The sequence below is a fragment of the Lucilia sericata genome, unplaced genomic scaffold (assembly GCF_015586225.1).
Source record: "Lucilia sericata isolate MDLA Ls3-8-SP2 unplaced genomic scaffold, ASM1558622v1 Contig000216F_arrow, whole genome shotgun sequence".
Lineage (NCBI taxonomy): Eukaryota > Metazoa > Arthropoda > Insecta > Diptera > Calliphoridae > Lucilia > Lucilia sericata.
In genome coordinates this window covers 21,505-34,231 of record NW_023994244.1, presented here as the reverse complement: position 1 = coordinate 34,231, position 12,727 = coordinate 21,505, and the positions used below count along the sequence as shown (strand labels likewise).

Genomic DNA, 12,727 nt, shown 5'->3' with positions numbered 1-12,727 from the left:
ATTGACGTCGTCGTAATGTCTGGTTGTGTCTGGGGTGTTAGCCCATTCTACTCAATTCTGATTGGTTGTTTTCAAATTTCGGGGAAAATTTTAAAAATAAACTTACCAATAATTTTCTGTTTCATATGCTAACTCACTCTGTCATTCTTGATTTCAATTCTATTAGCACTTGTTTTGAAATTATTTTTTAAATAAAACACTTTCATTTATTGTGGTTTTGAACAGATTTTGTTATTCTGTTTTTTTTTTTGGAATTTTTATTATTAGTTAATTGTTTTCATAATTATTTAAATTATAATAATAATGGATTAGGTATCAACAATAATATTGGTTTTTGTTTGTTTGTTTTAGGGAATTAACAATATAATTTTTTTATTTTATAAGTTTAATTATTTCTTGTATAATTAAATAATTTATGTATTGTTTAATGTAAATGTTTATTTTGTAGATTGGCAAACAAAATGTTTAATATAATGTTTTTTTCATACATTGTTTTTTTTATAATTATTTGGTTGATTTGAGAAATAAGTTATATTTTTAGCACAATAGACAGGATATTTGAAAAATTAGTAGAAGTTTTAAGGAAACTACTGATGTATCTGATAAACTTTAATCTCAAACACATTGCCTCAGAATTTCAAAATTAAGATAATAATTTAATTTCAGTAATCAGAGCATTGTTAATGTAATTCATAATAAATTTGTTCAATTCCAATTTTGAAAAATTTTAACAAATTCTTTAACTCAAGATTTTGACAGCTATTTACATATTAAAAATTTTGTTATGTTATAAAATTTTGCTATAGTCCATAGATTAGTTCACAGATTAGTCAATGGATTATAGACCAGTCATTAGACTCTCCAATAGTTCATAGACTAGTTAATAGACTCAACAACAGCACATAGGCAAGTATATAGACTAATTCACATACAAGTCCTCAGACTAGTCCATAAAGTAAACCACATACTAGTCTGTAAAGTAATCCTTTGATTAATCTCAATACACTATTCCATAATAACAAAAATGGATAATCTTAAAGAAAAGCTATCGTTATGATTCAAAATAATCAGACCTTGTGAAACTGATGATTAAATTGTTTATAAAATCTCAATATAATATAAATGCAAATTTCAAAACATTCCAGGTTTTGAAATTATTCCTAACATTTTAAAGATATTAATTTAAATCCTCACATCCATTGTGCTAAACATATTTTTCTCTATCCCTAAATTATTAAGCGATTCCAGTAGTAATAACTATCATTATTGTTAACTCTTTAATAATTCAAAATTCTTAACATATTATGAACTTATACAATGAATACAGATTCATTATAGAATATAATGTCGAGACATGATGATTTCTGTTTTAGCTATATAGAAAAAATAAATAGAAATATCTTTACTCCAAATGCGCCTACAACTGGAATTAGGTGCATGAATAATGTTATATCTAACGATATAAAATCGGTGCTTATATTGCATTATCTAATTATAAACATAAATTTATGAACCTTTCCATTCTAAACGAATATTTTAAGATCTTTTGAAACATATTATTAGTATCCTTTTTCATATTTTCTCTGTTTAAGGTCCATAATTTCAAACATCGGTTATCTGTTCTGCCGATAAAATTACCTAAAGACAATTTCAGGTCTATGAAAGTTTACTAATATGTGAATGCATTGCTGATAAGTGGACCAATTGAACCAATTTTTTTTAAGATTTTGCTTTTTGACTTTCTTATAAAGTTCAGAATGTAGGGAAAATAATTTTGAATTTTGATTTCATTGAAATCTATTTGAGGATGTAAAAAAAATTAAAGGCAGTGTAGTTTTCAAATGGAATATTATATCACAACTTCTTAAATTTAATTATATGCGAATATTTGGAATAACTTTGCTGTAAAATACAAAATGGCTGTAAATTGTTTTGAATTTAAATGCTTTTAATATAAATTTTAAATAACATGAAATCTTTTATTTAAATTTTTTTATAAAAAATAAGGGCAGTGTAGTTTTCAATTGGAATTTAATATTTTTTTTTAATATTGGCAAATAATGATTTCTTTAAAATCTTTTCCAAAAGCAGATAATGTGAAAAAGTTATATACCCATTCACCTTGTTAATATATTTTGGATCCGTCTGTCTGTCCGTCTATATGTTTGTTAAAATCAACTTTCTGAAGATCTCAGATATCTTCGGCATTCAAATCTTCAATAATTCTTTCAGACATGGTTTCGAGAAGATCTCTATTTAATCGGTCCAGAAATAATGGAGATATGAACTAAAATCCGAGACAACTTCTGAATGAAGCTGTGTTGGTTATAGTTTGGCAATATATTGCCAAAATCAGAGAAGGAAAAGTGTGTATGGAAAATGAAGCAGGGATGGGAAAAAATTAAAAATGTGAAAAATTCCAAAATTTTTTCGTTCTTCAAAAGGTACTTTTTGAATTTTCTCTAAAATTAATTAAACACTCAGAGTCCTGAGTAAATGAAAATTTGGAGGAAAGGATTTCTGATTATTTTTCATTCTTCAACCGGTACTTTTTGAGTTTTTGATAATATTGAACCTAAAAAAATAAATTAAGCATGTAGAGTTTGGAGTAAATGAGAACATATAAGAAAGACTTTTTGGTACTTTTTTTGTTCGTCAAAAAGTACTTTTTGAATTTTCCATAATATTGATCCTATAAAATTAAACATTCCGAGTCCTAAGTGAATGAATATCTATAGGAAAGGATTTTTGATACTTTTTCGTTCTTCAAGTGGTACTTTTTGAGTTTTCTGCAATATTGAACTTAGAAACTTAGAATATGTAAAATCAGACATATAGGATTCTGATGGAATGAAAATCTATAAAAGTGAATTTTTTGTTTCTTCATCAACTGGTACATTTTGAATCATTTACAATTGGTACATTTTGAATCATTTAAAATGAGTCCGGAAATATGTAATGAAGTTTTTTTTAACAACTACTGGAATCACTATACACTCTTTTAACAAATTCCTTATTTTACAATTTTTAACAAATTAATCTTTTATAAATATTTAGATTTTAAGTAATTCTTTTTTTTTTAATTTTCTTCACAGTTGGTAATTTGTTTTTAGATTAAATATAAGTAGTAGATATAGATATATAATATTTTGTAAGTATGTTTTGTATATCATTTTTTAATTATGATTAAATATCTATAAATATTTATTTATTTTGGTTTTGAATTAGTTTTTATTATATATCAACATGTATTAAATACTCTCAACAACATTTAGTTAATTTAGTTTAAATTTCTTTATACGTTTTATTTGTATAAAATATTATTTTAGGTATTTTTAGGTTTAACTTTTGGTTTTTTTTTTTTTTTTGGTCAAAAATTTTGCTACAAATTGTATATGAAAATTAATTTAATTATTTACTATTCTTTTTTATAAATATAAAAAAAAAACAAACCAACATTTGAGTTTATAGTTTATAACTAAGAGGGACGATTAAGCTAAATACAAAGTTTGGGTTTTATTTGTTTTATTTTATTATTAATTATATGTATTCTTTAATAAAAAGTATAAAATTTGTAAATATTATTGATTTGATCTTTTAAATATGAAGGTGAATTTACTATTATATTGATTGGGTGTATGTACAGGAAATTTGTTTTATAACTTTTTTTGTTTTAGGTTTAAGGTGAAATCGTTTAAGGATTCAAAAATTGTACTTGGATCATTTTAATTATAATTAGTTTAAATGGGAACTCGTTTTCATACTTTTTTGTTGTATATTTATCAGTGTTATTGGTGATAATATATTTATGCTAAATATTTATTTAATACTGATTGTTTTATCTACAGTTTTGGTCTAATAATTAGCACATTATTTTATATACATACAAATTAATTTATTAACTTTTTAATAAAAAATCAAAAAGAATTTTGCCTATATATCTTTACGAAAATCATTGAAATTTTGAAACTACAAAAATAGAAAATGTAAATGTAAAATTTGTCCTGGTCATTTCAAACTTTCATCGAAATCAGATTAAAATATCGTAGGAGCAATGTTATTATAGATATAGGTATGTAATATCTCTCCGTAAAGAGGTTTTCCAGCAACATTTTCCACTTAAAGGAGTGCTCTATAGGCCAAATTATGGCCTACAAATATTTCTTCAATCTGAAAATCTCATTTTAACCTAACTTCATTATGTCATGCCAAATCTCACTCTTAGTGAGAAAACTAAAATTTTATTATTCTGTAGAAACTTTCTCGATCGAATAATTACGGAACTATAAAAAACTGATATAATGGATATAGACACTTGCTAGAACTCCTTGTTGCAGATCAATCCAAATGTTTGAGTAAAAAATCTTTGTACTCAATGGACTTCAAAGGTTAAAATTCTTAAAACAGCAGAAAGCTATAGGAACCTAATAGACTCCCTGATTTTAATATTCTAGATCAAGGCAAATTTTTTAATAACAAATCTCTTGATTTTTAGATCTTATGACTTCAAGGAATCATGTAGATCAAATTAAAGATGAACGTCGAATAGAGCTCTTGCTCCAAATTTAAAGCCTATAATGAGGATATTATAAGATCAATGAATGATACAAATAAAAATATATAATACAAAGAGAAATGACTGAAAAAGACACTCTCGAGATTACACTAAGAAGAGGCAAGAGAAATTATGTTCTTGTGATGACGGATATTAGGACATCTTTAAGATTTCCTGCTATACTTCTTACAATTTTGAAGATTTAAGACCTTGTATGGTTTTAATCTGCTATAAAAGTTATAGCAGCTATTAAAGTTCTTTATGTTCAAACGATATTAACTGACAACACCCCATAGATGAAAATAGGTCCCGACTAAGAAAGACTGTTGTCAGCGATAAACTAATGTTCAACATTTCTGAATAGGTTGAAGGAACATTATGAAATTGAAATGAGTAAGCTTATTACACTGGGCGAGTTTGTGGTTCAGATTGTACACTATAGATAGTAGAACATCTTTGAGACATTCAAATATAAGTAGAACCAGTAAAAATTCTGGTGATCGTAAAGATTTTCGATCTCATATAGAACAATCTCATCTGTAATACACTAATTTAATTTTGGAAGAATATTAGAAAGATCAAGTAGGAACATGACAGTAGATAAGTTTCTTATTTACTGAAAGATTATACAGAATAGACTTCCAGATCTATGGAAGGCAAAGTTCATGATCCAATCAATTTAAATTTATTTATTTCAAAAGAAAATAAATTGTTCGGCTAATGTTAAAAAGTCTTTATCGTAATAAATCAAAAAATCCACAAAAACAAACACTACCCTAAACAAATTGAGATAACTACTTAAGATACTGTACTTATACAACAACTTCTCAATTCCTTATTTTTCCCTCCCCCCCCAAAAAAAAATCACAAAAATACCACTGATAAGTATACAAAAAATTCAGACTAAATACCGAATTCATATTTCAAATATTTTACTTACTTACTCAATTCATTCATTTTCAACAAAGGATTGTTATGCAGGAATTATGTGTTAAATTCATTTCAAATATATACCAGCGAAATGATGATAATGATGATGGTACTCATGCTATATTATGGGTGTTTGTATTTATTTGTCCTTCTTAGAATACACTATTCCGCTTGGCACGTTGAGCTGTAGTTTGCATAGCGGCTACAACTGCATCTGCACCGCCAGTAAATACCGGTTGATTTGTGACACGCCTCAAAACATGCCACATTGCAACCGGTTTGCGTAAAGATGAAAGCATTTGATGCCAATGACGTAAACCCTTGCCGGTAGCACAACTACCTGCTACAACATGACCAAGTGGCGTGACCGTAGTCTCATCAATTACACCAAATACCGTAAGGCGTAATTGTGTCGTTGTTAGACTTTGTGGCGGTAAACTAAATATCACGGATTCATTGAAGACCGGACAACGATCTTTGCGTTTCAATGAAGTACGTTTCTTGAGAACTTTCTTTTCGTTATTCATTAAATAAACCTACAATAAGATACAAATTGAATGAATGGTAGGTTAAGTTATGACAAGTGATAAGATGCGTATGACTAATGTGATTAGTTAAGTTGAGGAGTAGGTGGAAGCGACACTTACCTTGACAAATACATTTTGTATATCCTGTAATTTATTGGGATCTCCCTTGCTTGGCACTTGTAGTTGTATATTACGCGCTTTGACCACAACAATCGTTAGACGTTCGGCCGTCGGCAAATAACTAAGAGAAAACATTAGTTCGCCCCATTTGGCATTGCATTTACGCGAATCGGTTAGGGGTATCCATGTGGTAATCGGCTTAGGCATTTCCCCAATTTCCATTTCAGCTTCACCTAAAGTTTTTGTACGATTGTAAGAGGAAATGAGCGTTAAATTTGTTTTTAATTTTAGGGTTTTACGTTTGTAGTTACCGATTAATGTGTGAGCTGATCCATTGTGATACAAATGAAACCATAAAGAATGACGTGTTTGTTGTCGAGTCAACCAGAAGTTGAGGGTTTCATTATATGTGGGTGTTGGAGAATCTTTAACAATCTTGGGAAAGGAAAGAAATATGTAATTGTGTTAATTTTTAGCAGTCATAAGTAGTTTGTTAGTCTAAATTGGAGGTAAATCAAATTGGATAAGCTTCTGTTGGGACAACATTTGCGGACGACCTTGCAAGACGAGTTTAAACGGTATTTAATGACAATTATTTAGAAAGTAATAATTTAATATCGTGTAGTCTTTCGAACAAAAATAGCGGAAACTCCGGCGAATAAGAATTGTATGTGTTGAAAAAGTATATATCGGCTATGACAGATGAACAGTTCAAGTGTAGATCGGCCAAATTATAAAATTTTATTAAGGCAGACGTATAAAGTTTCATTTGTGGTCATAATAAACATTAGAGAAGTCCGATTACAAACGGAAACAGAAATATACTAACCTTAGTTTGCAAAGCTCCCGCTTGATCTGGTACTAAATAGATGCGCACAAAAGTATCCAGTGAATCCACTTTAAAGGGTAAAACCAAACCTTTAGCTTCCAAAACACTCACTTGTAAATCCATGCCTTCTTCCGTTATGGAATTCCTAGAAAAAATCACCATAAAATTAAAAATTTTAAGAATAACTAAGAAAATTTACACTCCAACTCACTTATCATAATGCAAACCCACGCACAAATACCCCGTTATTTGTGTATAAGTAGACTGATCAAAATCACTAGTAAAACCCGTAGTCGATAAATCCGAATCGACTGAATCACAGGATATGGCACGCTCCAAATTAACACCATCCAACGAAGCCATGCTGCCCGAATCCAAAGAGGTTTGTGAACTGTTGCGACGCCACAGATTAAACGAAGCATCCTCTTGCATTAGAAGACGACCAAAACTCCAGGTATTATTGCCATTGTTGCCATTAATAACACCATTGGCATTTGGAGCCGAGCCCAACTTGCGAAATAGAAAATCTTCTGAAATTGTTTTCTGCAGCATGTGTGGTCCCTTAATTTTGCGAGCCACATGAGAAAAAGGATTACCCGGATTGGGTGTAGTATTGGGGCTGGTATGGAAAGCATTTGTGATATTACGCAAAGAAATTGTAGCCGATTCCTCTTTATCGTCAGCTACAGTTTCGGAATATGAACGATTCCTAAATGATCTAGGCAAACCAAGGCCCTTCTCCGCGAAATGATCTTCGATATTCGACGAAGTGACATCGTTTATATTATGGGTTTCCACAAAAGGATTTGCAATTGTTATTGCAGGCTCATTGGTCGTTGTTTGGTTGTTTGTTTTTAAGGCAGTGCTGTTAGGTTGTGTTTTAGGTAAATTTTCTAGAAAAGGATTTGTGTTATTTGCACGTTGCAACTGATCTGGGTCACTGTCGCTGGAACCCGACAACAGCTGCTGGGGATTGTCTTCCTTATAAAAGCCATTTTGTTGAGGTGATTTCTTAACCACAGGACGTGGTATTGCGGTGGCTGTTTGTGAGGCCACTATATTATTTGTTAGTTTCGTTTGAGGCGGTGCTTCTAGGACTGGTATATCAACCGGTCGTTTTAAATTCGATTGTAATATTCCCGATCTAAACATATCGCCGTTTTCCCTGCTGTTGTGCTGACTAACGAATGGGCTTTCGTTTTCAAGATTCACCGAAAAGGTAACAATTTTGGTATGTCCCACACTGCCTGCCGTTTGTGATGAGCTGGGAGCTGGTGCCGGTCTTAAGGGTTGCGGTGGTATTTCACTTTCGTTTTGTGATAAATTCCACAATGGCGTTGTTGCGTGTTTGGGAGAGTTTTGGCTATTTTTACAACTTTCTTTGTCTACCGTATCGAAACGTTTAAAGCTACCACTAGAACTGAGTAATAGTTCGGAACCAGAATGAATCTGTAAGAAGTTAAAGAATAGATTAATTATTTGGGCTTATTAGGTATAAAGGATAATTCAGATTTTAATTATAATGCAAAACAGTTTGAGATAAATATCTCGAAAATGGTCTTATTGGCTAGATATTATACACAGATAAGGCCCAAAACCTATAGATTCGCTAAACGTATTTCTCAATTACTTGGCCGCACTTTTCGAGGAAGACAGCAGATATGTATATCTCCTTCAGTATTATAAATAGGTCCAGCTTATTGGCCAAGAGCCAATTGGACAGAACCATTTTTCGAATAGAATAGTTTACAGCGAAAGTTTAAAGTTATCAACTTAATGGAATACCCCATACTACTGAAATACTCACCATATACCCATTAGGCTTGAAAAGTTTATGAGCGGATAGTCCAATTTTTTCCTCTTTATAAGAACGTGACCAAAATGTTTCTCGATTTCCAAAATAACGATACAATATCATGCCAAGTATTATAAGAAAAACTGCTATCAATATAATGCTGGTCAGTGTTATGGGTGATTCGTCCATTTTTAATGTACTTCCAGTGTAAGATCATGAAAATCATGTCTATCATGCTTTTCTAAAGAATAAAATAAAATTAATTAACTGAAACGATAGTTTGGCTGTAAATAATTTAAGATTAAAATTAAGATTTTTTGGGATTAACTCCAGATTTTTGGGGTTTACTAAAAATGGTACTCAATTAGATCTATTACCTTACTTGTTTGAGTAATTTTTTTACTATCACACAGTGTAATTTATAAAATTTTGCAATCAATATTTTATTTTTTAATTATTCTTACAAAGACTTCAAATGTTTCGCCTTTAACTACAAATGTAAATGACATCGTATTGAAATAATGAGTTGTAAAAGCATTTGACCCATAAAATCCTATAAAAAACTTTTTTTTCTAAATTATAAATTAAATTATCACACTTTTAGATACAAATGTATCTTTTGGGTATTAAAACAAACTAACATACATACATTGCATTGTTATTAAGGTAAATTGTATCTATTTGTTCAGATTTTTTCCTCGACCAATGTTGCTTTTATGTAGTATCCAATTTCAAGTGGAAATGAAAATAAATATTACAAAAAAATCTTAAGCATTTGGTTGGACATATGGTATAAACAAAATGTTATGTATGTATATAAGTATCTATAATTGTTGCTGGATGGATCAGTTTGAAAGGCTGACAGATCCCAATTGTATCTGAAATGTGATCTAAACCATTTCTATACTTGAAACTTATTTCATTTTTGTTGTTTTTGGTTTTATAGGATTTATGTACATATATTGGAAACTGTAAATTGTATCTATAAGATTCAATTGAGTGTGTCTGTGAACACACTTTTGTTCTTGAGCACATCATCCATGTGGATGATGTAAATAATATAAATTGTTTGCAAGTATGTATGTATATAAGTGTGGGCTTTTGAAAATTGTTGATTGGGTCTTCTTTTACAAAAAAAAAAAAAAAAAAATCATGTATTTTTGTTTCCAATTTATTATGTGCACAAATGAAAAAAAAAAACTTATAATTACTATAATAAATATAGTTGAAAAAAGGGTGGTACTTAATCATTTGCAAACAAAAAATGGTATACTTTGCAATTATCGTCTGCCGAGCATAGGCACACGATTTCCAATATATGTACATATATTAAATGATCTTCATATTAACGAATCATTCTATGTCATTCATCTTCGTTTAGACATCTCGGTTGCATTTTGAACCATAATGTTTACAGAGATACATATGTAAAGTTTTCCAAGGACAGTCGGTCGACGTCTAATAGGATGACCATCTGGACGTTGGTACGGAAGCCTCCGAATATATCGAACAGGTCGAAAAACCAATAGGAACTTTCTAGTCAACAACATATTCTGTTGTTGGGTCTCATTCTGAAATGATTCACAGAATACATGAATTTGTTATCCGATATGCAATAGGAACTATCTAGTCAACAACATATTGTTTCGTTGGGTCTCATTCTGAAATGATTCACACAATGCATGAATTTGTTATAGGGTATACTATAGGAAATTAATCCGTACAGAACGACCAGACCAGTTGCTTTGAATGTACATATCTTTCTATGTATATAACCCAAAGCAAACGCGTTTTTTTATTTATATTTGGAAAAGTGAAAACTTTCACTGATATTTTTGGATTTTACACGGTCTAATTCTAACTTTGATCGGGATGTTGAATTAAAAAAATTACACTGATAATTTCGTAAAGTAAACACTTTTACTTTATTTTTTAATGTATATTAAAACTTTCAAAGACAAACAATTAATTAATAATACCACAAAAGAACTTCTTCATAAGTTACAAAAGCCACAAGTTCGAAGGACTAAACTTTTTTTTGAAAACTTTACTAAAAAGTAAACAAAAAAGCATTGACAATAACAAACTTGTAAATAAGGAAAACTTCACTTTAAACCCTATATACCAACTAACAAATTAGCCAAATTTATGGTAAACCCCAAACTGGGTCATACCAACATGGAGCCAGTCAATTCAATTTATCATTTCTTTTTTTTTTTTTGGTGTATACAAGGAAACAGTGTACATTATAGTTAATTATGGGGACATGAACATCTCTCGAGTAGTTATGAACTATGTACATTCATATACACTTGTATGTTTGTTCGTATTGTGTGTACCTACAATAGTGTGTCAGTGTCCTATGGAGTACATGGTATCTAACATTTAAATAAGTGTATGCTTGGTCGGACACTACACACAGTCGCTGGTTCTTTGTGAATGAGAAAGTTGTATTCTAAATAGTGAAAAAAAAATCAAGTAAAACATATACTTGGGGCATGTCCGACATTAGTATATGCTAAAACGGAGGGTCCAAAATGCTAGAACTTTAGTCAAGATTAAAGGCTACAGACTGATCTATAGTCAAGACTATATACTGGTCTAAAGTCAGACCTATAGATTGGTCTATATGAACGACATGATTATATGCTAAAACGGTGGGTACAGTTTGAATATTAGGTCTATAGTCAAGACTATGGACTCGTCTAAAGTCACGACTATAGACTGTTCTATAGTCCAGACAATACACTTTTAATCAAGGTTAATGTTACGTCTATAGTCAAGACTATAGATTGTTCTCTAGTCAAGATAATACTATAGACTGGTCTTTTGTCAATACTATAAAGTGGTCTGTAGTCAAAAAATGTTGACTGTTCTACAGTCATGAGTGGTTTATGGTAAAGACATTATACTAGTCTATAGTCAGAACAATAGACTGGTATGAATGGACTGGAGTATGGATTTGGATATAGACTGATTTAAAGTAAAGAATTTAGACTGGCCTATAGTCGAGACTATAAACTGGTGTACCATGTTGTAGGGTATAAAAAAAAACGAAAAATATTATTTTAGTTTTTGCACACAAACACTAAGTAGAGCATTGACTGTTATTAGAACTTTGACACACTTTGGGGGGTTAAAACTCATACCCATTGCAATTTTGCCATATAGTGCAAACATTTAAAAAAGCCCCCACATTTTTTATTATTTTTTTTTTTCTTGTTAAACTATTGAATATGCAGTTTTTTAATACACTGTTTGTAATTCACATCATCATCAAAAATTTTTATTTTTTTCTACCACTTGCGTTGTTGTAAAGGAATATTATACAAGAAATCACTTGGGTTTCTTTTAAACATGACTTTTTCTTGATAACTTAATGAAAAAATCCAATAAAATACAATAGAAACTTTAACCAGGTCACTTTATCAACAGCTAAATTTTCTTAAGTTTAATAGACATAACAAATTTTTAAGTTAAAAAGTCAAAAGTTTTAAGACTTTTCTTTAAATTAAACATTTAAAATTGATTTTCACTTTCTTTTGAATTTTTATAGTCATATCTCAAAAAACAAAAAAACAAATGGTTTTGCTACTTTTTAAGGTTTTTCCTTTTTTTGCTCCAAAACATAACCTACTTGGCCACATCCGTTAGCACTTTCTTGCTGTGTGCATTCCGTTGAAAATCCCGTTATATACTGTTTATTAGTATTGTAACCAAAACTAAATTAACGTCTGCAAAAAGGAATGTAAAAAATCAAATAGCAAAAAATAAGGAAGTTGATTATTTTTGCCAAGAGAAAAGAATCGAGTTGAAATAGTGGTTGATTGAAAGCAAGCAAGAAAGTGAGAGTTGGCTAAATGTCACCCAACATTATTTTTGTTGTTATTATAATTCTTGTTGCTGTTGCTCTGTTACCGTTATATTATTACCATTTTGTTTTCCTCTTGCTCTTTCTCGCAATTTGTATG

The 12,727-nt window shown here is 30.0% G+C and overlaps 1 protein-coding gene across 2 annotated transcripts; it reads right to left on the bottom strand.

The window, feature by feature from the left end:
- Positions 1-3,370: 3,370 nt before the first annotated feature.
- LOC119602255 lies at positions 3,371-12,489 on the bottom strand. 2 transcript variants are annotated; one of them, XM_037953671.1, is made up of 7 exons: positions 12,394-12,489; positions 8,769-8,997; positions 7,173-8,410; positions 6,962-7,106; positions 6,444-6,567; positions 6,133-6,365; positions 3,371-6,021 (listed from the first exon to the last, which is right to left on the bottom strand). In XM_037953671.1, exons 2-7 carry the CDS (start codon positions 8,943-8,945, stop codon positions 5,638-5,640), a joined length of 2,301 nt encoding a protein of 766 aa, XP_037809599.1. In that variant the 5' UTR covers positions 8,946-8,997; positions 12,394-12,489; the 3' UTR covers positions 3,371-5,637. The 2 variants fall into 2 exon arrangements, with proteins under 2 accessions (XP_037809599.1, XP_037809600.1); XM_037953672.1 differs by lacking the exon at positions 12,394-12,489 and adding an exon at positions 11,953-12,087.
- Positions 12,490-12,727: the final 238 nt, after the last annotated feature.